The sequence below is a fragment of the Amblyomma americanum genome, chromosome 1, assembly GCF_052857255.1.
Source record: "Amblyomma americanum isolate KBUSLIRL-KWMA chromosome 1, ASM5285725v1, whole genome shotgun sequence".
Classification (NCBI taxonomy): domain Eukaryota; kingdom Metazoa; phylum Arthropoda; class Arachnida; order Ixodida; family Ixodidae; genus Amblyomma; species Amblyomma americanum.
The window spans coordinates 505,121,201-505,148,312 of record NC_135497.1 but is presented as its reverse complement, the minus strand read 5'-3'; the positions used below and the strand labels follow the sequence as shown (position 1 = coordinate 505,148,312).

General features: G+C 45.8%; 1 protein-coding gene across 2 annotated transcripts in view; it reads right to left on the bottom strand.

Annotated features, from left to right (window-relative positions):
- LOC144116146 (endoplasmic reticulum transmembrane helix translocase) overlaps nt 1-23,155 on the bottom strand; it is a 191,704-nt gene extending 168,549 nt beyond the window's left edge. The window contains exons 1-4 of one of the 2 annotated variants that reach the window (XM_077650849.1): nt 22,439-23,155; nt 18,423-18,512; nt 14,166-14,344; nt 8,881-9,109 (exon numbers count right to left, since the gene is read on the bottom strand). In XM_077650849.1, the coding sequence (XP_077506975.1) occupies nt 8,881-9,109; nt 14,166-14,344; nt 18,423-18,512; nt 22,439-22,702 (762 nt within the window). In that variant the 5' untranslated portion in view covers nt 22,703-23,155. Of the gene's footprint in view, nt 1-8,880; nt 9,110-14,165; nt 14,345-18,422; nt 18,513-21,141; nt 21,325-22,438 lie in introns of those variants that run through there. The other variant, XM_077650850.1, reaches the window with a different exon arrangement.
- Nucleotides 23,156-27,112: the final 3,957 nt, after the last annotated feature.

The window sequence follows — 27,112 nt, the reverse complement described above, 5'->3', positions numbered from 1 at the left end:
CATTTTGCACAGCCCTCCGATAATACTTACTGGATACCTTGACCTAAAACACTCATGCTTTTTTTTCCTTCCTCTGCGCGCTGTATAAACTGATGCTTATCAAGTAACTATGTTATTTGCATTCAGTAGTCAACAGAGAGCCCTTTTGCATTTTCTTCACTATACTTCGATGCCTTGAGCTGTACAATTTAAAGGGAAGCGGAAACGGTTTTCAAATTACATGAAATGCTGTGGTTGGGAAGAAAGGACCTTGAAAATCATGTGTGTAAATTTTTTCCCGATTCTGTAAGCAAACAGAGCTGCAATTGGTCCTCAAAAACCCGCCGCCGGCACGTCCTCGTCGCTTCCGAAAGCGCCGGGTGGGGGGACGGCAGAGAGGGAGAACTGGCGGAAGTGACGCCATTCACGGAGAGTCGGCCGGCCGTCTGGCTGCGCTTGCTTCGCTGCGGCCCACGCTTTGGCAAACCACAGATCAACGTAATCTTCAGCCAGTGCCGTTTACTTTCTCTCGTTCGGGCGTACCGTGTAATGCTTGAAGCATATATATAAACCACATATATAAACCTTTATATAAACCAGTTTTGGCATGGTACTTTTTTCGAACAACGCTCAACACACAGCTTGGTAGAATCCGTAGGTTGTTCTCCCCCAGCCTCTTCCACATTAACCAGACAATCCGGTGGTATGCAACATGCTGAAACTGCAGCACAAAATATGCGCATCAATATTTCTCTTTTCGTTATATTACTTTCTTACCTCTTTGTAAACTCTGCCGTTTCCAGCTGGTTCACATCCATGCTGAGCTAAGGCCACTCCAAGCACTGTCTTTAAGTCACATAGTCTTTATCTCTTTTGAGCTCGTTACGCACTGTGTGCCTTTTTGCTTTTTCCTGATTGCTTGCACCTCATGGCAGCACAAGCAATTCCCTTACTCCTTCATCAGCGCACAGCACATGCAGCTGCACCTAACTGAACAAAAAAGCGATTATATAAGCCTAGTATACTTGAGCAAAGCAAACATTTGCGTTCATGAGCGCTTGGTCATGGCTGACGATCAACAATGGCGCCAGAATTCATGCTAATTTGTCCTTGAGTCAGAACGGCAAAGTTGTCGAGCCGCGTTACGCATACATGTGTGTAATCCACAAGTAATTCTGCTGGTTATCTCGATACGCAAAAGCAGCAACTATATCTCGCAGCACACTAGTTTTGATGAGCAGCACTGCGAGCTCCGAAACGCAGCCATATGTATTCTTCAAAAGCGTGTTCAGCATGCAAAAAAACAACGCACGGGGGTAAGTGCAGAAGTTCCACGGTTGAACAGTAGCCCGAACACGAGAAAGAAGGAAAGCGCACACAGGAGCTTCCTCCCAGTCGCCTTGTCTCTTCGCGCTGCAGTAAAGCAATGAACCCACTCCAACTCATCCAGTTTGGCATTCTTTTGTAGTTCTAAAAGGCCTTCGGGAGTAATTAGGCAAGTAACTATAAATAAATTAACAAACAAATGCTTTACCTAGCGCAACTCGTGTAAGCATGCCGGTGATCTGATTTAGATCATGCTTACACGCGTTACAAGAAGTTCGTCAAGAGAAAAAAAACAGCAAAAAAAAGACGCAGGACCAGGAGAAGACACACGCAGACTATTGCCGGAAAGAAGTTGGTGGCCAGGCTTTTATGCAGCAGCGGTACACAAGAACGTTTTGGCGCAGTTTCCTTTTTTTTTTCATTGCCACTTGCACATGTACCTACACAAAAGATATGCACGCGCATGCACCTACGCTAAACATAAGTATCAGTCGAGATTTGGTTTTCGTGTTACCCTGGTAGGACGTGAAAGGCCCATACTGGGTTAACGAAATTTCCGGCTTGCAGGCGCCGCCATGCGGTCGCTTATCTATTAGCTTCTTATCTGGCGGTGGCTCTAGATTTCTGTTTAGTTTGTAGTTCTGTACGATTTCGGAATAGGTTTGCGCGCGCTCGTCCAGGTTCCGACAGTTTGGCGGTTCCAAAGTTACCCGGAAGCAAAGAATATGGGAATGCGCTGACTACTCCGGAGTCGACGAAGATATTAATAGCAGAGAAAACTGGGAACCCCTGCTGCGCAGCGAAGAATCCACTCGGCAGAAACAAGACAATCTGCCTGGCGGCTGAGGCCGCGAAAGATAAAATCTGTTAGCCGTTAGTCACGGAGGCCCCGGACCCCGCCCTCCAGGCCTGCGAGCCGGGGGCAAGGGGTCTCCATTTCCGGTGGAAATAAAAGCTGTCATCCATCCATCCATCCATCCAGTCGAGATTTTCAACACATGAAAATGTCGTGACTTGACTTTCGCTGCCGGTGCACAACGCGGCGGCGTTGGTTCCGCCGTTTTCTGAAGCTGCTGATGGCCCGAACATGCATGGTGAAAGTTCAAACTGTTGAACACGGCTTGAATTATCCATAATTTCCAAAATGTAGTCCTTAAAAGCCAGCTGAAGCTACGCAGCAATGCCGTCGGTGCCGGCCGGAGATCCCCGTGGATGACGTCACGACAGTGCCGGCCAATCGTGGGGTAAAGTGGCGTTCGCTCGGCGCCCTTAGGCGACAGGGCGTGTTTTCTTCTAAAAACACAGCTTTTTGCATTTGTGTTGTGTTGTGCTTTATGGCATATAGGCAACTGAAGCCATCATGTGCCAAGAACAAGGTATAGAAAAAGTCTTCTGTTGAATATTATAGAAATGCAAGAACCATCCCTGCTCTAGAGGCCCTCAAACATTAATATTACCCAGAGAACACATACACAAATTTTATAAATGGCTACAAGTAAAAGCCTTAAAGAGGGCCGGGTAACCTCAGTAGCCTTCCTTGGCTGCGGAACAATATCGAGGCTCCCAACCAATCAAAATAAAAGCCTCAGCTTTCTTCTCAGGCATGAGAAATTGGCTGAGGTGTACTAAAATTCAAACAAACCCAGTGGGTAAAAAATTTAGAGCCTCTTGAGAAATCCCGTTTCGTTAAGAAAGCTAAAAACACGATATATCAACAATTGCATCATCTGCTAAAAGCAGTGTGGGATGAAAAGGAATGCATTTATTATAAAATTCAGTAAAATACGTTTTTCTTAGTTCTTCCAGTTCCACACAAGAGAATAAAATGTGGTTAACCGTGAGTTTGTCTCCACATTCTTGGCAAACAGGTTTGTCTTGTTTTGTTAGTAGGAAGTTGTGCATAAGGTGCGTTTGGCCTATTCGGAGACGGCATAAGATCACTTCCATGAAAAGTTCTTGGTGCACACACGGCTTAAATTCACCTAAAACTGGTTTTACCAAGTGTAGTTTATTTTTGACCTTATTGTTCCAAGCCGACTGCCATTTTTTTCTTAGTTTCCTTGCTACTAATTTCATGCAATCATTAAACGGTATATTTACTTTCTTCAGTTCCTTGCCACCAGCTTTAGCAGCGCACACATCTGCTCTCTCATTACCTTTTATTCCCACATGACTCGGGACCCACCGCAGTTTTATATTTTGTCCTTGAGCTGTGGCAGTTACTATGTTGTGTATGATGTCACCAAGCAGAGGGGAGCTTGCATTTTCAGAATGGAGAGCTCTAAGTACACTTAAGGAGTCTGTGTATATAACAGCATTTTTGAGGTTCTCACTTATTATTTTTTCTATGGCCATACATACTGCGTAGCACTCAGCGGTGAAGACGGAGGAACACTGTGGTAGTCTTACTATTTGCTCCGAATTCCCTCGCACCACTGCGCTTCCTACGCAACTATCTGTTTTTGATCCACTAGTATAAAATTCTGTAAAACTGCCGTATTTCTCTTCAAGGGCACGGAATTCTTGTATTATATGTTGCTATGGAGTTCGCTTTTTACGGAAATGTGCAAGAGTGAGGTCACAGATTGCAGGAAAATTGAACCATCGAGGCAGTGGACCACGTCTTCGAGCAACGGCAGGTAAAGCATCCATTAGGCCGAGGTTCTTGCACATACCTTCAAAACGCAGGAGAAGTGGCCTTATAGCTAATGGTTTGTTGTTAAATAGTGTTCTAGACGGGCACTTTGTGACTATTTGGTGACAGATATGTTTAGGTAGTGAACAGATTTTGAAAAAGTATGAGCATGTGAGCATGGTTCTTCTCTCTGTAAGTGATGGTTCGTTGGTTTCCACATAAAGACTGTTTATCAATGACGTCCTGTATGCACCGGTGGAAAGACGCAAGCCTAAATTGTGTACTGGGTCTAGCCGTTTAAGGTACGATTGCCTCGCTGATCCATAAACTATGCATCCGTAATCTAATGTAGAACGTACTACAGAGCGATGAACCAGTATAAGACAAGTCCTATCCGAACCCCAATGTTTTCGTGAAAGTACATTTAGTATATTCAGATATTTAGAAGCTTTCTTTTTGAGTATGTTTATATGTGGTAGGAATGTGAGCTTTTTGTCATAAGTTATTCCTAGAAATTTGTGCTCATCTTTAATTGGTAGTGCGACTTCATTTAAATACAGGGAGGGATCAGTGTGCACTCCTCTTCTAAGTGAAAAAAGAACAGCTACTGACTTTTGCGTACAAAACTTGAAACCATTTTTGTCTGCCCATGTTGTTAGTTTATTTACTGTCATCTGTATTTGCCTCTCACACGATGTAACGCTAGAGGATGTGCAAGCAATCTGGAGATCGTCGACGTAGACAGAATACATGATAGACTTTGGGATTATTTTTGCTAGGGAATTCATTTTTACTATAAAAAGCGTGGTGCTTAAAATGCACCCCTGAGGCACGCCGTTCTCTTGAATGAAATTCTTAGAAAGAGTGGCACCCAGGCGTACTTGAAATGAATGGTTGGTCAAAAAGTCACTCAAGCATTTTAGCATTCTACCACGGATTCCGAGGTCTCCAAGGTCCCGCAGTATGCCAAACCTCCATGTGGTGTCATAGGCTTTCTCTAAATTGAAAAAGACCGCAAGGCAGTGTTGCTTGTGTACAAATGCTTCTCGGACTGTGTTGTCTAGGCGGACTAGATGGTCGGTTGTAGAGCACGCCTTTTTAAACCCACACTGATGGATGTCAAGAAGATCATGGGATTGTAATATAAACATTAATCTAATGTTAAGGACGCTTTCGAACGATTTGGCAAGTACGCTTGTTAGGGCTATAGGCCTGTAATTGCCAGGGGAGGTAGGTACTTTTCCCGGCTTCAACAACGGTACAATAATGGCTTTTTTCCATGCCTCTGAAATCTCTCCCGATAACCATATTTCGTTAAAAAATTTCAGAAGCGAGTCTACAGCGTGTTCGGACAGGTGGGCAAGCATTTCGTAATGGACTTCATCTGGTCCTGGTGCAGTCTGCTTACCCGAAGAAAGTACACTGTTAATCTTTTTTAGTGTAAACGGGCTACTATATGCTTCATGAGCACTGCCCTTTATTGGCAGTCTTTCTTTTTCTGCTGTGTTTTTATATTTTAAAAATGATTCTGTATAGTTAGAGGAAATAGATACAGTGGAAAAATGTTCACCTAATATGTCTGCTTGTTCTTTTATATTTGTCTGTACACCAGGGGCGGTCAGAAGAGGAACTGTGAATGGAGAGTAGCGACCATTCATTTTGTGTACTGCCTCCCACATTTTTTTCGAAGAGACTTGGCTGTTTATCGAGGAAATGAAACGCTGCCAGGATGATTTTTCGGCATTTCGACGTATGTACCGCACTTTTGCTCTTGCTTTTTAAAAGTTTATAAGGTTCTCCTGTGTGGGGTATCAGCGAAATATACCCCAAGCTTTATTTTGTTGTTTTTTTGCTTCTTTGCAATCTCGTGTCCACCACATTTTATGGTTGCGTTGTACTATTCCTGAAGATTGGGGGATAGCCAAGTGTGCGGCAGAAAGAATGCAATTCGTGAACTTTTCATTTATTTCATTTAAATTAAGATTTTCTAACGTAATATTTTCTAACGTGGCTGCTGTTCTAAAAAGCTGCCAGTCTGCTAGACTGAGCTTCCAACACCGTGGTTTTGTCTGGGTGACTGATGGTGGGGACGACAGGTAGATTTTAACAGGGAGATGATCGCTTCCGTACGGGTTGTCTAAGACATCCCATTTAAAATCGTTAAAAACTGATGGAGAGCTAAAAGACAGATCTAAAACACTCATTTTTCCTGAACTAGGGGAGCAATAAGTAGGTTTACCGGTGTTCAATAAACAAATATTGTTGGATAGTATAAAATCCTCAATAATCTGACCTCTGCTATCGCTTTTCTCACTGCCCCAGAAACAAGAGTGTGCATTAAAATCGCCAACTATCAAGTATGGCTTCGGTAACTGTTGTAAAAGGTTCTCTAATTCATGCTGTCTTACTTCGAGATGTGGTTGAAGATATACGCTACAAAGTGTAATGGTTTTGTAACCAACCACGGTGGCTGCTATGGCTTCAAACCTAGTTTTGAGTTTGATCTCACTAGCTGCTACGCCAGGTTGCACAATGATGCCTACGCCTCCCGAGAGTCTGCTCGCCCCCTCTCGGTCACAGCGGAAGACAGTATACTTCTTTATCACCTTTGTGTGCTGAGGGCCTAGATTGGTTTCCTGCACACATAAAGCAATAGGGGAAATCGTGTTTAAAATGTCTTTTATGTCGTTATAGTTATTTACGAGACCTCTGCAGTTCCATTGTATTATGAAAGCCATCTTAATGTTGTGTGCGTGTGTGCAGATAAAATTAGATTAACTTTGATTTGGCCCCTTGACTCAGAGCCTCACATTTTTTTTATCGATCCAAAGACCTGCGCCGTCCGTCCGATGTGGACGGCACGGCGCTGCCCTGGGTCGTGTCCATCGCCTCAGCAGAGGCGCTGGACGACCATGCAGGATGCACGCTGACTTTTGATTTAGACCTCAACCTGTGGGATGAGGTCTTGAGGCCCGTTGACCCGGGGGTCTGCGCAGCCTGCTTTGGGGTTGGCGGAGTACTATCAGCTACTCCACCAGTGGGCGCGGATGGCCCTGCCATAGGCACAATGCGTGCGGCCTGGACAGGTGCCGAAGCCTGGTGTGATGCGCCGCGCCCACGCACCACATCGCCGAAGGTTGTTTTCGCAGTGAAGGAGAATCTGTTTGTTTCGGCGCATCGCCTTCTTGCTTCCTTGAAAGAAATGTTTTCAGTGGTTTTCAGAGTAATTATTTTTTCTTTTTTCCAGGACGGACAAGCCCTGGAGTATGCAGCATGGTCTCCCTCACAATTTGTGCACCACGGGGCAGCAACACATTCATCTGACTGGTGGTCCTTCAAGGAGCATTTCGCGCAAGTTTTGTGGCTGCGACAACTCTGTGAGCCGTGGCCGAACCTCTGGCAATTGAAACATCTGCGTGGGTTGGGTATATATGGCCTTACATTTATTTTCAGGTACCCGGCTTCAATGCTTTCAGGTAGTGTGCTGGTGTTGAAAGTGAGGATCATATGTTTCGTATCTATTTCCTTGTTATCCTTCCGGATCTTTATCCGCTGAACATTTATGACATCTTGGTCGGCAAGGCCTTCAAGAATTTCTTTTTCAGAGAGGTGAACAAAATCAATTTCTGATATGATGCCTCGGACTGCGTTTAAAGATCGGTGTGACGTGATGGAGACAGGAATCTCCCCTATCGATACAATGTTTGCAAGTTTTGAGTGCTGGACGGTGTCACGTATTTCGAGCAGTAAGTCGCCACTAGCCATTTTTGATACCTTGTACCCAAAGCCCAAGGTATCTGTCAGGCACTTTGCTACCAAGAATGGGGAAATCAGTCTTGCTTGTTGTTCTTCAGCTTTGCTGTAAATGACGTGAAATTTTGGGAATGACACTTTTCTTTTTTGAAAAAAATCTTCATCGTTCCACCCTCTTTTTAGAGAGCGATCAGGTTGGGAATGGAGGGGAGCCATAAAAAAATTTAGTTTTTCAGCCACGGTGCCAGCCACCCACCACGGAGCCCAACAAGGGGACGGGAAAGCAACTTGCACGCAAGTCCTGCCCACGCCAGCTGTACACCTCAACTATAACCAAATATGACGAAACCAAGGGTAGTTCGCCACACAAGGTTAACCCTATCCGCCCATGAAGAAATGAAAAAACCGAGAAACGACGAGGAGACAGGACAGTAGTCAGAAAGAAGATAGGAAAGTAAAAGATGTAGAGGAGGACAGGAAAAGGCGACTGCCGATTTCCCCCGGTCGGGTCAGGCCAGAGGTGCCGTCTACAGGAAGCTGGGGCCAAAGTGGTGCGTTGCCTCCGCCAAGGGGCCTTAAAGGTCCAAACGCTCGGCATCGGCTCAACCACCAGGATCCCCTTTTCCCCAGACACGGCGATGCCACGCACGGCGAGGTGCGAGTGCTCGGTGATGCACTGGTGATGGTCCGTGGTGATGCACTGTTCACCATCATCCCCCTGCGGGGATGTCCCTGCGGATGCTCGGGAACCCGTGGTGTCGCTACTCACCAACGCCTGCAAGTTGCAGATGCCCCCTGCGGGGAGCTTTTTGCATTTATGTCCGCTCTTTTTGAATGAGATATTTTTTTTCAGCAGAATAAAAGTTATAAAATGACGTAGAGAACTCAATTTTTTTTCGAAAACTGCTTTAGCTTCCCTTTAAGTACGCATTGACTTCTTCCATAAGGCACATTACTGTTGCTATAGTATTTAAATACTATTATTACTGTACTGTGATAATACACAATTTTCTAAAATGCATTACTCTCTTTCCAGTAGTCTGCTACGCTTTGTTGTTATTGAAACATTCGTTGCACTATTCAGGTGCCTATAATTAAAAAATTTCTATTTTCATCTACTAACAAGAGGTCTCCCACATGGCACTTCCTTCTGTGCCAGCCACAAGGGTGTCATGCAAGGCCCGCACCTGTATCATGTACGGCTTGTTCCCCATCTTGCGGATCAGAGACAGGTTGCGCAGCTGCTGCTGGACAAGGGTGCATTCGAAGGCCACCAGCATGAACAGCGTGAACACACTGTAGTACCAGAACTCGTCCAGGCACCACAACGCCACACAGAACACTTGGAACACAAAGAAGGGCGCAGTGGCACGCTCCTTGAATAGCGCACCAAACTCGGGGACCTCCATCTCCAAGCTGAAAAAGGTAAATGGTATCACAAATGAGAAGGCTTTTGAGAAAGTAAATCCATTCGTACTAGTTTTGGTCTCTCTTTACGTGTGGTGATGATATTATCCCATATCTTTACAACAAAATCCTGGCATTGAACACATTTGTGTTTAAGAAATGGGTGTGGCTGTGCTTCTACTAACACTTTTTGAGGTCATCAAGCACTAATGCAGTACCAAAAAGTTTTCTTAGAAGAAAAACCAAATGGTGCACGAAGTATCTAACCTCAAATCTAACCAAACTTTCTTAGATGCTGAATTTCCAAGACTCCAAAAGACTGGAAATACAGCCAAGTCACACCAACCAAAAACTGGCAGCCAACTGTGGCTAGCATCATTCAGACCAATTTTGCAATTGTACATAAACAAAATCTCTAACACTTAAATTTTAAACACATTTCTTGGCAGGCACAAAAAAAAATCTGGCAGAGACACTTAACACTGCTTACGTGCGGGAATGCAAAAGCGTCACTGTCCCTGGGTGCACTGACACCCTTCGCCCGCCCACCCGCTTAACCTTCTTCCCACCCAAGCACGCATGCATATGGCATCACTCCAAGTGCTATACAATGAACGGTTGCATCAAAATTTTGATAAGACATTTGGTTTTTTAGGAATAGAAATGGTGCAGTAACTGTCTCACATCTCAGTGGACACCTCAACCACACCTTAAGGGAAGAGGTAAAGAGTCTGGGAAAGCATACAATTGAATGTGCATATGTCGTCGGCTCGAATCTGTTGCAAGCCAGCCTCCAACTTGACCAGCACATGTAAGCTATATCCAGCCAGAAATCGCATGACACTACCCAGAACGCTGTATGACCAATGGTTGCATCACAATTTTGGTATGAATGTTGGCGGGAAAAATGGTGCCACATTGAGGTCAGCCAGTAAGGAGACGAACGACATATATGATTGTCTCAAGTGGCGCTCCTCGGCTTGTTATGTGTATCATATGGCCGCTTGATGACGTCGCCCTATTTTTCTTGCCACCGCTGAGATTTTCTGTACGATCTTCGAGAACACACACTAACACAAATACGCCGCTGGCTTTTCTCATAATGAGACTAGTAATGCTTTCACATAAAAATAATTGATATGCATCAGCATGGTCTTTAGAAATGGTCCATTGTAGTGACATCGCACTTTCGGTGGCTACCAGAATGCATTATTTTTTTCCAATTAAGTCAGTTTTGGATTCCCTGCCAGCTTTCCAGACTACTCACATCAATTTCGGTATGGCAGCCCTCTAACAGCCAGCAGATAATCGAGAGATGAGGAGCTAATGTGGCAATCTTTAAGGGGGGTTAGATGACTGTGGTGCTTCAAGCACTAATATTTCATTTCATCCGTCACACATTGCAGGTGCTCATTTTCACTGATGTATGTTTTTCATCATATGTTGACCTCTTTTGTAACAGCTTCTGCATTTTCTTTCATGGTACCTTGTTCCTTATCTCCTCACACCTCTCACAGGTGCCAATGCTCACTTCACCTTGATGGGTGCAGAAGGATGGAGGTGCTCACAAGCTTCGGTTCAGAAAATTTTTGGGCTCTCAGGCCTGTGCACTGAGCTTACATCATAACAAAGTTCAAGGCCTCAACCTTTCCCGAGAGAAGCTACAGATTCTAGCTCTGGGTGTACTCAAGTATGCATACATACACGTCAACAAGTTAAGTGATGAAAGTGCATGGTATTCAATACATTCTACCCTGCAGAGGAGTGGACATGCTTCAGGATAGGGCTTGAGGTATGAAAGCACTTATGCTTCGTACATGTCATGACCGCCCCTTATCACCCAAGCACAAATGGTTTGGCAGAACGTTTTGAGCAAAAATTGAAGTCGGCTCTGCGCAAATCACCTCCAGGTGAATCTGTCGAAGTGACACTTCATAAATTTTTGTTGGCATACCGAAATACGCCTCATCCTACGACAGGAGAGGCACCAGCTAACCTCTTGATGGGTAGAAGATTGCGTACTAAGCTGGATGCAATCAAGCCGACGGTGGAAGGGAAGGTGATGCGCAGTCAGTTCACCCAAATGCAATAAAGGAAAAGCAACAGAGACTGTTTTTGCATTAATGACAGTGTTTTAGTTCGAAATTACAGAGGCTCGCCGAGGTGGGTTCGTGGAACTGTCCTCAAGAAAACTGGACCAGTCTCCTACAAAGTCCTGGTGAGCACGCCCCGAGGCAAGTTTATCTGGCGTCGGCACCTCGACCAACTGCTGGGTAACACAAGCCCTAAGGTGACACCAGGGTCATCCGACGTAGACAACGTGGAGGGGTTCCTGTTTTTCCCTCCAAACCAAACAGGTGACCAGCCAGCATCAGAAGAGCCGGTGCCCTTGCAGCCTCCCGAGGTCCCTCCGGCGCCCGCTCCTACATCCGAGACGTCGGCTCTTGGAAGGCGCTACCCGTCAAGAAATCGCCGCCCACCCGAGCGATACGAAGCTGGTTTTTAACTATTGTATAAGGATACAATTGCACCCTCTAAATAAAAGGGGAGGAGTGTTGTGTAATCGTCGCGGCTAGAGCGATAGCTGCGGCGCGACGATCGCGAGAGCTGGCTATAAGATAAGCCGCGTTGTTCGGCCACCGGGGGGATTCTACTACAAGCTGTGATGGAATAAACCACGTTCGGTTTTCCGCCCACCTGGCCTTCGGTTGCTGTCCCCGACAAACACGACAGTAGCCTTTCATTTGGATGCTTGAGCTGGACAGACAGCAGCCTGTGGCACATAGCTGGAACATGCAGCCAAGATTTGCATCAGCAGCACAAATGCTTGTGCCCCTGAACTTATCAGAGCGAATTAAACTACAGAACCACCCCCTATTTTGGCCTCTGCCCTTCAAACCCTTGCTTGACTTCAATTTTGAACGTGTATTTTATTTCGTTTAATAAATAAGAAGGTGTGTGCGAATATTCGAAATTTCGAATACGAATCGAATGTTTCATATTCGTATTCGGGAAATGATATTCGTGATTTTCCGAATATTTGAAAATTCCCTAACTCGGCAGCGATCGTATACTGCGCCGACTTTCGTAAATTTGATTGTGGCAAAAGCGTAATATCTGGGAAAATTATCTGAATATAGAGTTTAAAGTTCCAGGAAAACAATATAAAGGCCCTGTTCCCTTTCTTCTCCATTGTTTATCGCGTGGACCGATCGCATTCCAGTGCCGCTAGGCTTGACCTTGTGCATAATTCCGCAAGTGGGCTTTCCCACATACCACACGTGCTGCGAACAAGATGGGGGACGACCTGCTTCTAACAATTGCAACGCGAAAGCTTTTATTTTTTTATCCTTCAGTAATATGTTATCTAATTAATTTTCATACCCACGGCATTCGTTCTGTCACCTTAACTCTATGAACGTGACCACCATCATCTTGTTTTGGTCAACTACGCTATGCGGGAAAGCCTACTTGCGGAATTTCGCTTGAGGCTCCCGAAGGGGCGAGTCGAGGTGTCACAACAGGGCGAGCGATCCTGTAAAAATCCCGCCTATTGCATGGTGCACTGTAACCTATGCACCTTTTAAATGGGCGTAACTGCAGGCGTGACAACGTTCGGAGGGCCCCTGTCACCAGGTCAACAAAATAACCTGGCGCATAGTTTTGGTTTCTGAGCTTCGCCGCTCGCCCATGGCAATGGCAACTGTCGGCCTGCGCATTTGCCAGTGGTCCAATCTCAGCACCGTGCCACTTTCAGACACTAACTGACGCGTCACTGGTCTTTTTTTTTTTTTTCCTTTTTAGAAGCAGTCTCACAATTCCTACGTCAATGTGCGTTCCCATCACGCTTACGTTCACAATGTTTTCCACCACGCTCGTCACGGGATTACAGGTGTTTGCACGAGAGAGCCGCCTCATAAGACTACTGCATTTTCGGTAGTTTTTTTTTTTTTTTTCGGAGCACCCTTGCATCGTGTTTGGCATCCATTTGCCTCCAATGTCGGCCTCGCGCGAGCCGTGTTGTCATCATTTTGCGGGAAGTACGTGGCCACAGCCTGGTGCTCTTTACTATAGCCGATTCTTTGAAAAAACATCTTTCCTACAACCGAAAAAAAATGTACAGTCGTCTATAGAAGGCGAAATGGGACCGCAGTTTCAATTTACTATATCAGAATTTATACTATATCCGAGTTTACAATAGCGGGGTTCTACTGTATAGAACAGCTTTCCTGTCAAGGCTGACCTTCAGATCAGATTGCAGCGGCTGCCAGCCTATGAGGCCGTGACGCTATTTCTTACCAGGAGCACACTTGCTGGCTGCCAGAAGGCTGCAAAAGCTTGCTAAACTGAAGAGGGTTCAAAACTGACTTAAAGGTGCATTAAAGAGGAATCTGAATCCGTCTTTTTACCACAGGAACTCGATCTACACGTTCCGAGTATTCTTAGAAACTTCGATGTATTGTCCTGTGCGGCCGATTTCCCTAATTTAAATCAAATTAAACGTCCCGGCTCCTGCCTTTTTGTTTCACCTAACGCAGCAGGAAAGAGGAGTCAACCACCGCGTGGAGTGCCTTTCAGTAAGTCCTGTGGCGGCTTCTCTTTGCTTTTATTTTTTTTTTCAGGGTTCTGTGAATAAATAGTGTCAGTTGCAGACAACATAGCCGCAAATTATGCCCACAGAAACAAAAATACACGTGGACTCTATTTTACATATCCCTCCGCCAATGGCACAGCGGCAAGCCGCCATGGAACTGGCTTAAAGGCACTCCACACGTTGGCTGACCCCTCCTGCCTGCTGCGTTGAGTTCAAAAAAAGGCGGGAGCTCAGGACGTTTAATCCGATTTAGATCAGGGAAATCGGCTGCACAGGACAATAATTTGAAGTTTCTAAGAACGCTCGGAACGTGCAGATCGAATCAACTTCCCGCAGTAAAATGACGAGTTCAGATTCCTCTTTAGTGCCCCTTTAAGACTGAGCCCAGGTGCTAAACAGCAGAGCAGCTTCACCAAAATGGCAGATAAGGCGTGCGTGCAATGCAATGGCCAACACAAGTGAAAGGCGCACTCGTTCTTGCCGTATTGGCGCTCGGCTGCAGCCAACTCAGCATCATCCACGTAGCCTTTGCACTCCTGGTAGAGGCGCATGGGTAGCCCCGTGGGGAACTCGATGCCACGGAAGGTCTTGCGCTCAAAGTCGTACACATACTTGGTCTTCTGGAACAAGAACCACACCGAACCTTCCACCTGCAAATAATGCACCGGGCAGCAGTTACTTCATAGCAGCAAACGCAGGTATCAGCAAAAAAAAAAAGCAGGATTCTTCTGCCTCTGTACAAAGTAACAGCAAGTCACCCAGCAAGCTGTGGCAAGCTATTACAGGGGACAAGGTCTAAGTGCGAATATTTGGGCAAACAGCCAAACACCCGTGACACAAGATGTTTTTGTATAGTCCCACACGATTGGATACATTTGTACTCAGACCACACAAGCCAGAAGCCAAAGCAGAGAGCTGTAAGTCTGTCCCAAATGAACCGCCAATCCTTTGACAGCATACATCTCTGGAAACCAAGAAAACATTTCTACACAAGCAAAGGCAGAAATGTATACCTGAGCTAGCCAATCACACTGCAGTGCACAATGTTCTTTCACTTCAAGGAACTCCATATCAAAAGTGCCACCAACAATGACTGGTGCACTGCGCAAGGGCAGTGGACGCAGCCATTCTTGTCCTGAACTAGAGCCTCACTGCCTCATCTTTAACAGCGGCACATTGCTTCCTCTCTTGCCTGTCAAGCATACAAGGTACCAAAACGTTTTACGCCCTTGCGAACGATGTCAGTGACTATTAGTGACATCACGGCACAGTAATCTGATTTGCTATGAATGGCAACACACGACACCTGCCCGGCAGTGCATCAGCGACTCAGAGGACGGTGAGTTGATCGGCATACAGCAAAACCTTCACGTTGATGAGGCACTGCCCTGACTAGCTGCTCTTATCTCTATTAAGAATAAACGAAGCAAGTGACTACATTTCATATGTTCACCATTCGACATTCTGCACCGGCATGAGCAGGCCTAGTGAGTCTGCGGGATTAGTACAGCGTCTTCCCCTATTAAAAGTGCTCCGCAGAATGCTTCCCTCAGCTAAACCGACAAATTGTTCGAGCTAGAATTTTGCACAGAAATTATATTTGGTTCGCAGAATTGGTTTATGTGGCATCTGTTTGAAGTACCTGCCTGAATCGATCAGAAGATGTTGGATATTCGCATCATCTGTGGCAACGAAACAATACAAGCCACTCTCTCAGCAGTTGCAATGGTGGCACCACCTGTTTGTCGGCCGTGTAGATTTGGCAAAGGAGGGGGTGGGGGAATATTTTGCAGGAGCCTTAAAGACACTTTTTCACGCAAGTCTTTAAATTAAGTGCAGTTTTGGCCGAACTTTAAATTTTCTGTTATCACTGATAAAGCAGTTGAAGCAGCATCTTCAAACCTCCTGCAAAACACCCCTCTCCTTTATCTAACCTCCACGGCCGACAAACAAGATCGTGCCAGGGTGCAATCGCTCAAGGAGCGGCTCGTTTTGTTTCATTGTCACATAAGAATATGCAATTATCCGAGTCCTTCTTACCCATTCAGGCAAGTACCCCAAACAAATGTGGTACAAAACAATTCTGCTGACTAAATGCTATTTCTGTGCAAGATCTGAGCTTGAACAATTCACTGGCTTAGCTGAAAGAAGCATTCCATGGCATGCGTTTAACTGCGGAACAGTCTGTAGGGGCAGCATTGGCGGCCGCGGAGAACGAGTTCACAAGTTTCAGCGAATACAAATGGTCATCGAGTACAGTTTGGACAACAGTTACCTGAAATCAATGATTGCTTACATCTCAGGACACAAATATTAATCGGGAAGCACCACTGCTAGACGATGTGACCCAGTCTGCTGACCAAAGCTGCAGGTGCCCGGCAGCAGCCGTCCGCGTCGCTTGTGGACAACAAATTAAGCCATTTTAATCATTTCAAATGGGCACTGAACATAGTTCTAGATAAAGCAATTTAAAGTCAAGTACTGGACACTTCGGAAAAAGCAGTTACCATGAGCAAGAAACGCCGGACCCGCCCGGTGTCAACAATCTGACTACAAAGCGTTCCCCAGGCTGGTGCTCGCATTCATCAGCGATTCTTTCAGAGATATCGCACTGCTTGAACAAGTAAACGTACAACTCGCGCAAAAGAAAAGAGATTGCTCATCCTAAGTAGAATGTAGCTTACATTTCATGCCGAATGAACGCGCAGTTGCTGCCTGTGCACAGACAACCATATGTTAGCAAAAGTAGAGCCGAGATGCAGTCGTCGTCATGGGCGCATTCCTGGGAAAATTACATACTCATGCGATAAATGCCGAATCCTGTAGAACTGTCTTGACGCATTCATTTAGCAAATACATGGACTGTTTGCTGAACAAGTAGCAGAAAAAAACCAACCAACACATATCGAAATTAACAGCCACAAGATTTGGAGCAGTCCCGCGGCGCTCCGAAGACAGCGACGAGTATTGGTCAGTATGGACAGTGAGGCATCGTGGCACTGTAATGTAACTGTCGGCTATGGGCCACCAACACAGACGTCCCTTAAGCACCGGCATAGTGTGGCAAAGCTAAATGCAACGCAGAAACCACGTTGGCATATGTGGTATGCCGAGTAAGATCGGCCCAAGCGAGCCACTTTGTTTTCAGATCTCAGTGTCGTCCCCCGCTCGCTAGGCTTTTCTCAGCATGTCGCAGTACCAACCAAGTTTGCTGGCATTTCAAAAGGCACTGGTATGCACAGTATGTGTAGGAGTGCAGACAATGCAGCAGACCGTGTGTCACTACTCTTAGGGTCCATGTGACCAGGGTTTTTCCTCTTCCCTGGGAGTGGTGTCATAGCACACCCTGGCACTCAGAAACCGAAATCACTCAATACTATAAATAATGCAATAATAACACAATAACAAATAATTTACTGCACATACATGAATTGTGGAGCACGCATCAAACGTCCTGGGGCAATACGCAACTTTTGAAACAGAGAACATGCAAACCAAAAATTTGGTGCCTCCAGCCCTTTAAAATTTAAGGGAAACGTGATAGCGGTGTGTTCTGGTTCTGCTGCACACAGATGGAAGTTGAAGATAACGACATCCAAAGCACAGTGCAAGAGCCTGGCAGTTAAATACACGGGATGTTCAGCTGCAGCCAGCACAGCTGATCTGTTCACGCCACCACGGGTTCGAAACCCACTTGCAGCCATAGAGTGCTTAGCCACAAAGCATTTTGCATAGCTGGCCATAAAGCCTGCTGGCAGGTTGCCATCTGGCCACCATGACGGCTAGACCACAATGCCAGAGGCTTCGGAGAGACAAGCATGAGCGAAATCAGATATTGGGGGTTCTATTGCTACCATACAAAACCACACAACCGGTAGTTATTGCCATCTGTTATCATTTCTAATAAGTTGACTTCACCAGAGGGTATCTGGTGGGTCACGCCGCACCCAAGAAAACCTAAGGTTGGCCCACCAGTGGGCCACGACGCACAAAGATTGGGGCCTCAAAAATCGCTGCCGAAGTGAATGTGTTATGTCTTAATGCTACCTGTGCAGAGCCAAATCTTAACTCCATTCACTCTAATACTATTAACCATTTATCAGCTCACCATTACTCATTCACGAATGAAGTGTGTGCTCTATCTCTCTCATTCCTTACACAAAAAAGCATTTATAATCTACATGAAATAACCTCCTCTGAGGTAAGAAATTTATTTACAACTTCCAGTGAAAACTAAAACCTCCACATGGGTCTTGCGACTGACACCACTTTTACAAGCGCTTTTGACACTACTTGGCTTTTGTGCCAACATGTCAGTTTAAGGCTAGTTATTCGAACTGGCAACCATAAGCTGCAGCATTTTCTGCATGACAATTCTCACACCCCCTGTACAAAATGAAATGAAAGCACTCTATATAATCATTTATAATCAGATGAAACTTGACTAGTTTTCGGGCATTGTAAACAACATGACTGATAATGGCATTACAACTGGGAGAAAATAACTGAGCTAACAAATTTAAGACATTAGGAATCGAATGTTATCTCCAGTGAGACTGAGGAATGAGTTTAAACCTTGAAGAAGCTCCAGGCTGAAAATGTGGCCAAAATGTTTGCTGCACACAAAATCTGCATCCCACACTTATACAACACATCTGGCATGAGCAGCTGTGTCACACAAATGTCACACACAAAAAGCAAGCAAGAAAAAGAGCACTTCACTCATACCCTGTCCACATGGAGGCAGACAAGCTCAGCAGAGCCATTGTTGGGTGTGGGGACAACTTTGGCAAGCGTTGCCTTTGCTGGGTTCGGCTCCTGAGAGATCATGGAGAGAAGTCACAGGGTATGAATCTGTCAAGGCTTTCCAAAAGTGATGCAGCAGAGCAGTCACATCAACACTGCCAGTTTGCACTAGATGTAGAATAGGACATGCCAATTATCAAATCCCTCTAGTATTGGTCAATTTAAGAAACAGTACTGATTTCAGCTCATGTTTAGTGCGCATACAGTTTGGAAATTGTTATTCAAACTATGTGCTCTTCAGTGATGTAACCCTATAGTAAGATGTGTCTATAAATGCCTGTTTATTATATATGCACATTGTTTCCGTAACTTTTGTTTATATTTGAATCCTGTCTGCTGTGACGAAACAAAAGCCGCTGCCAGGGTACACCTTCCGCCTTTGTCTTATTTTTCCTCTCTCATTCAACCTTAAGATTTTAAAACAAGGGATACTAAAAGGGCACAGCAAGTCCGGCTAGACTGAGATCAGTGTTTCAAGAACAATGTCATTTCTACCAAGAATACAGCATAGATAAGCCAGAAAAATCACATCATTGCGAAAGACTACTGCGACACCCTTCAAACACTTCAGAAGTGCACCAGGTCCAAAAGACTTCTTTGCGAGCCATGATGGGCTCCCTTGTTTTTATATGCAACACTATTCCTACAGTCAAAACAGGAAAGCAACGTCACGAGTGGCCAAGGTGCAAGAATGCAGATTGTGTTGCTCAGTTCACATGCTGTCCAGTCAGGCTGGGTGAAGCCATCATGTGCAGCAGGGTCATTCGTGCTCTTTCCAAACAGTGAGACCGCAATGGTAGAACATATAACTTCAGACACGAACCGTGGTAAAATTGGCTTAAATAATGATGTTATTGATGTTAACCGTAAACAGTACGGTGGTGTCCTTTGTTGATGAATATTGTAAAAAAAAAAACTGTCTGATCAATGGACCAAATGGCTTCATTATTATTCCTTTACTCAGACCTACAAACCACAGCAGTGGCACAGTGGTTTGAGCACCCGCCTTGTATGCGGGATGTGCCAGTCCTGCTGCCGCCAGGCACCCACTGGTGATAAAATTGGTACAAGCTTTCCCCTGGCCTGGTGCCTGGCCAAAGCTGCCCTTGAACCATAAAAATTGATCATCACCATACTCTGATTTTTCAAAAAGCTCGAAAGAATGCAAGTCGTAAAAATGACATAATACTGCACACATTGCATGGCTGTGTAAATGAATGAGAAAATCATGGACTTCATTGCAATTTTGTGAGCAATGCTCTCATATGTTCTTGCAGAAAAAACCCTGCTAGTGCTGAACAATGCTGTCACATTTTCTTGCAGAAAAACCCCTGATAGTGCTCGTGAAGGGTAACCTATCAGTGTACTATAACTCCTTGTTTCCGCTGATATTTCCCTTTAGTGCCCATTGAATGGAACACAACAGGGCGCAAAGATAAAAGGACCAACAAGAAGAGGTGCTCCCATACCTGCAATCCCCAAATAGCCCAAAATTGCGCACTTTCTAAGCAATATTACTATCCTATGTTTCATCTCCAAGGTGACGAGGGCCACCTTGCATAATATAAAAGTAGAGATGCAACTCTCTCTCTCTCGAGGTTTCGAACAAGTGCTGCAGTACAACAGACCAGCGAGTAAGGACATGTCACAAGGAAGGAGACACACAGCAGTGCTTTGTGGCGAGTGTGTTTTGTATGAAAAGTAAGGCAATTTAGTAAAAATGTATGTAAAACTGCATCATGTGAGGCTTTTACGGGGGATGCGGGCAAGAGGTCATGATTTTCAGTTCACTAGACCAGTGCCATTTTTGAAGTGTAATTATGACATCTGACCGCAAATGATAAGGGAACGGACACCCTTGTTGGAAGTATTGTTTTTTGCAGTTTCTAATACATGTGAGCCTTGCTGCTGGAAATAAAGGTGTCTTATTTTATACAGATTGATTAGAACAGAGTAATTAAAGAGCTAACCTGAACATTTCAGAACATTTCATACATTTTTAAGCCTTAGGGCTTAAAAATGCCTGAATGACATGTTCACCTGGCAAGTTAAGCTAAAATCAAAAGTGATGCTTTGCAGCTATTACAGCATGTATATTTTTAAAAATGGGTACAATGAGGAGTAAAAAGCAGATTTGGCGCATATAAAATGTGCACGCTTTTGCCAAAAATATTGAATGAAAAATTTATTCCACAGTAAATTTTGAAGCGTATCATTGTTACAGAAGTCTATGGAAGAGAGAGGGAATGGAAGGTGTATTCTCAGCAGCCGAAGAAAAGTCGAAACACTGGCTGGTGGACTAATGAGGCTGGCTACCCTCTGGTTGTCCTGTGTCCATTCTGTGCTGTCATCAGAATGAAAATAATCTGGGCCTTTCAGTGATAAATGTGTAATTGAGACAAATCTGCAAATTCCTACCCAGGTGGATCTTTCTCAACTCACGTATGGCCTAAAATTAGCAAATGTCAGGTATTTCCCGAATGATACTTTTCCTAATTAGGTACACTTATTTTTCCGCTTCCAGCCCTTCCAACTTCCATTACAACAGCGAGAGAATAAAAAAAATTCACACAAGCTCATGCAGCCCTCATATACATCAAACCTAAAAATTCATTCACAAGCAAGCGTTCCAAGCATTCACCTTTCAGCCACGTATCCCCCTTACGTGCTCGACAGTCCACAACAGGAACATATGGAAGGCACTCATTAGAAACAGCGACCCAACAAACAAGTGGTCTAAGTTGAAGGAAGAAGATCCCAGGTTTAGCGTTTAACGAACGAAAAAAATGGCAGCAGAATCCCTCATGAACACATGCTCAAAAGCAGGCCAAGCACCGCGTCGGCACCTAGTTAGGGGTCACCTAGGGAGCAGTCGGCGTTCCCCGCTGCACCGCGCAACCCGCCGAAAACGGGTAGTGAGCCCCATATTTCCCCGTGGGGACTTTTACCGGCTGGCGACTGCTTCCGAAAGCGACTGTGGCGTGTTTACCGCTCATACTAACTGACCACACAGCCTGCAACAAGGCGGTTAAACCAACAGTTGACCTGGGGGGCTTGGAAAGTATACGTGGGCCAGCTTCGAGGCGCGGATACGTCCGCACCTTGGCCTGCTGTTCGCCGCGGAGGAGCCGGGCAACGTTCCAGTGCTCACGTATTCGAACTACGTACGCGCAAAGCTCAAACTGACTGGTTTTCTTAAAGTGGTTCTCGGGTGGCTCCCAAACCGAGAAGTTTCCTTCTAACAGTGGCTACACTGGCGTGGCGCCCCCGCTCGCAGGTACCGGACCCGGCGCCCTTTCTGGAACGTCGGTGGTTCGCGATTCACCGGGCATTCGGTTCCCTCCCCCCCCTCCCCTGGTCCCCAAGAGTGATGCCCAAAGGGCCAACATACGTCGGGACAGTATCCCCATCTCCAGAATAATTCATAGTACCAACCACCACCATTCGGACAGCTGCGACGGGAAACGGTGGCCATGGGTTGAGGTCAGAACCCACGGCTACCGCGGCTCCCACTCAGCTGCTTTCGAAAGATGAGTGTGGAACAACACGTTGAACTGCCTAGCCTGCGCCACCTCAAACTCCCCCCCCCCCCCCCATCATGACCGACGAAAACGCGTCGTACGCAGGAAACCCTTTAGCACACTAATCTCCGCGGCAGACTGCACACACTGCGCAAACGTGAAGTTAAAGGCGCAAATAAAAAAGACCAGCCGCGAACGATAACAATCTGCGGAGCACGGTTTTCGGGGAAGGCGGGGGGGGGGGGGGGGGGGGGGTGAAAACCGTTCAATGAGCGGCGTTAAAACGAGCCGGTCAATGCAGCCCGCTTTAGCTCGCTCGGTTACCATGATAACGTGTGCCTCTTGTGGCAGGCGGCAAACTGCACCCGCCCTGCTGGCAAAGTTGCAAGCTCCTCGAGCAATCTGGGACGGACCTACCTTGCTGCAGGAAAGGAGGCACCGAACATGCACCGACCAGTGGCAGAACAAGCACGTCAGTATGTGCACGACCGCTATGCAGGCGAGCGCGATTAGTCCGGCTTCGTAGTACTCAGACACACCGTACACGCACGTCCACAGGTAGAGCCACGCTGTGTACAGAGTCAAAAACGGGCTCACGCAGCCATCCAAGAGGAAAGGTTTTCGCGTGTGTAAAGAAATATGTTGCACCAGTTCATCAACACACGCTACTGGCGGCGCCATGTTAGCAACAACATGGCGGCTTCGGTTACGTAGGGCGGTTAAGTTCGGATGGACAGATGAGTCACCTGACGCACTATGCCTGACGCAATAGAAAACGCCTGGACAGATGGTAGAGAACGACTCCTCAAAAATGTGGCGCTGACAGGTGTAAAAACGTATCAAAAACTCGCCGCGGTGGTTAGGACGCTCGGCTACTGATCCGGGGTACCCGGGTTCAAACCCGACCGCGGCGGCCGCGTTTTGATGGAGACGAAATGCAAAGGCGCCCGTGTGCAGTGCGATTTCAGCGCACGTTAAAGATCCAGGTGGTCGAAATTATTCCAGAGCCCTCCACTAGGGCACTTCTTTCTGCCTTTCTTCTCTCAGTCCCTCCTTTATCCCTGATCCAACGTTTTTAGATAAGCGCAGCTAGAAAACAGCCGCAGTGCGCCAGGGAGCGGCGCGGTCCCACGTGATTGCGGCTAAATTCTCTGTTTCTTCATTAAAGAGTCTCTCTCTCTCTCTCTCCACGTGATTGCCGCCTAGGCAGTGGCGCTGCGGTCGATTTCAGATGGGCGCGTCGTCTGCTACTTTGAGGAGCGCAGCGGACGGTGGCTCCCGTGCGTACACAAATATATTTAAGGAATACAAACGTAGTTTTCGCCTTGATCTCCTTTGTATCAATGAGATAAGGCGATTTAGTAGCACATAAACCAAAGCTTTAGCCGGGCGCGTTAAAGACGCATTGGCAAACGGCTGCTCGTCTCGTTGTGACTTCTTAGCTGTGCAAACTTTCATGGAGCCGATATAGTCAGGGAATGCAGTGTTACGTCATGGACGCTTAAAAGCTCGCTGTTCGGGCTTCTTTAACCGTATCTGCATGTATGCTGGGGCAAGTTAGTTTCGTTAGTCTCCCAAAAGCAGGTTTTGGCGGCTTCTAAACGTCAGATTTCGTATTTAACGGCGTGATTTTACGAAGTAAATGGGAATTTGCGCCCAGGGCTCAGATTACGCAACTGTGACAAATTCTGTCAAAAGTTATTGACAGTGACGTCAAAATCACGAAACGATGAGACGTCACCACGTAACGCAACGAGGAATCAGCCAATTACAGCATGGCGGCGCCCCGAGAGCATTCGAGGGAGCGTCTGCTTAATTTTTGTAATAAGAAGTAAGCAACGATGAAAATAGCTAATATTTTATTTTGTCAAAACATTGCGTTTAAAGTTCGAAAATTGTAAGCAAAACAAAAAGTGTTCGAAGTTGTGCTATTAAATTGGCTGGTGGGTAACTTTCGGTGCCGTGGGGGTGTGCTGACGGCGGTAAAAAGGCCGCTTTGCACTAAAGCAGCTGTTTCACTATAGACTACAATGTTCTAGAAGGTGTAGTGGCAAAAGCGGCGCGCTCCCCGTGAGGCTTTAGAAGCGGTTGCCGCGATGTGGCGCTGGCGTAGACTCCTGGAGGGAAAGGGGGACAAAGCAGACGTAAGTAACTATCGTCCCATAACAGTGACATCTGTGGTTTACAGGGTGGTGATGCAGATTATAAAGGATAGACTGCAGGCTTGGGTGGAGAACGAGGGGGTGTTAGGGGAACTACAGAATGGGTTCCGGAAACAAAGGAGGTTGGAGGACAATCCATTTTCATTGACACAGTGTATAGAAATTGCGGAAAAGGAACACAGGCCCTTATGGCTAGCATTTCTGGACATTAGGGGAGCCTATGACAACGTTACTCAGGAGCATTTGTGGGACATACTGGGCGCATTGGATGTGGAAAATGGAGTAATTAATCTTTTAAAAGATATATATGTAGAGGTAACAGAATGCTCATAAAATGGGAAAAAAATTTATCAGGGCCTGTAGAGATACAGCGGGGGCTTAGGCAAGGATGTCCTCTGTCCCCTTTGTTGTTCATGTTGTACCTGCAAGGGTTGGAGACCAAGCTAGAGGGGAGCGGACTAGGCTTCAACCTATCTTTTTTCAAGCAAGGGGAATGGATTAAACAGACATTACCGGGACTAATATACGCGGACGATATAGTGATAATGGCTGACAACAAGGAAGACCTGCAGAAGTTGTTAGACATATGCAGTACAGAGGGAGATAGATTAGGCTTCAAGTATAGTAAGGAAAAATCTGCAGTCATGATATTTAATGAAGAGGGCGGCGAGCATAGAATACAGGAGCTCGTGCTAAAAGTAGTGAATGAGTACAGGTATCTTGGGGTGTGGATAAATAACAGTGCTGAGTATCTGGCAGAGCATGAAAAATATGTTATGAATAAAGCTAGTAGGAATGCAGCTGTCATGAAAAATAGGGCACTGTGGAATTACAATAGGTATGAGGTGGTAAGAGGGATCTGGAAAGGGGTGATGGTCCCTCGCCTGACCTTCGGTAATGCGGTCCTGTGTATGAGGCCAGATGTTCAAGCAAGGCTAGAAATTAAACAACGGGGAGTAGGGAGGTTAGCTTTGGGAGCACATGGAAATACTCCAAATCAAGGGGTACAGGGTGATATGGGATGGGCGTGTTTCGAGAGCAGAGAGGCTAGCAGTAAGATAGCATTTGAGGAACGATTTAGAAAAATGGAGGAAAAGCAGTGGGCTAGGAAAGTTTTCAGATACCTGTATATAAAGAATGTTGACACGAAATGGAGAAAGCGAACTAGAAAATTGACAAGCAAATATCTGGACAGCAGTAAGGGGGCAAATCAGCAATTATCGGTTAAGAAAAAAGGTTAAAGAAACAGAGAGAGCTCTGTGGAAAACAGGGATGCTGACGAAATCGGCACTGGGAACATACCGGACCTTTAAACAGGAAATTGCCAAAGAAAGTATCTATGATAATTGTAGGGGAAGCTCTTTGTTACTGGAGTTTTGCGGACTAATAAGACGTATAGAGTCAGGTACCATGAGATAGACACTTTGTGCGTAGCGTGCGGAGAGGAGGACGAAACGGCTGAACACTTGATACTTTTCTGTAAAGGGCTTCACCCTACAGTGGAAAGCAGCGGGGCTGACTTACCCAAGGTATTGGGGTTTAGGGATAGTGAAGGGAAAGTGGATTTTAAGAGGTTAGAAGTAACCAAGCGAAGGTTATCTGATTGGTGGCTAAAACCAAGACAGGAGTAAAATTTCAGAAGACATGGCTAGGTGGCTTGAGCCACCGCTCGATTTAAAGGGTTCAGCCGTATCCATCCACCCATCCATCCATCCATCCATCCATCCATCCATCCATCCATCCATCCATCCATCCATCCATCCATCCATCCGTCCGTCCGTCCGTCCGTCCGTCCGTCCATCCACCCACCCACCCATCCATCCATCCATCCATCCATCCATCCATCCATCCATCCATCCATCCATCCATCCATCCATCCATCCATCCATCCATCCATCCATCCATCCATCCATCCATCCATCCATCCATCCATCGGAGCAGAAGCGAGCGCGCTGCCGCTGCGCGCGGTGCGTGGCTAAGGGGGGCCGATCGGAGAGTCGCGCTTTTTGTTGTGGCATTATCGCGTAAGTATCCCCTTTTTTTATTCATCACCGCTTGGCTGCTGATGTAAAGGCACAAAAGAAATGACTGAGGCTTTTAGAAGGAAATCAGGGAGTTGCAAGCGCGTTTAATTTCGGGAAAAAAGGCCAACTGTTTACCTCTGTTCTTCCAAGGTTTCATTTTTCTTATTTTCAGGAAGGTCAGGCTGAATGTGTTCCCGACGAAATGGGATAGTAATTGCTATGGGTCCGGAGATGACCTCGACGGTTTCACTTCACGGCACTCGTTATGATAACAACACATCGCAATATTAATTTGTCCGTATTCTTCCTTTATTTGTTTCTGTGCAATATAAATTCACAGGCGTACTGAGCCTGGTTTTTTACAGTGGCGGAACAAGAACAATTAATAGCCGGATATAATATAGTTGCATGACATTACAGCACTGAACAAGTTGATTGCAGCTAGTTGAGAAAGACGAAAATGAATTTAGTGAAAATGTACAACTAAGACGCTTCTCGATCAGACACGACGGTTTTGCAAATCTATGCAGTTGCTGCTTTCTGTGCATCAGAACTGAACTCCAAACGCAAAGGAATGCCTACATATATTCAGACGTGAAAGCAATGTGCTCACTACAAAACTTGAACAAGCACGAGAAAAGAAACCATGATAACAGCATACCTTTCCGCAATAAAAGACATGTATATTTACAGCAACATTAAATAATCGAATCTTAAATACAATAAAAATGCACGCATGAGCAATCGTATTACAAAAGCACGAACATATGTATTATATATACAGTCCTATACATGTTAAATAGTTACATACTGTGACAACCTAGAAGTAAACACACTTTGAAAATAATGACATTCATATGAAAAATATATAGGAAACGAAATAAAAATGTCGTGGAAAGTGCGAC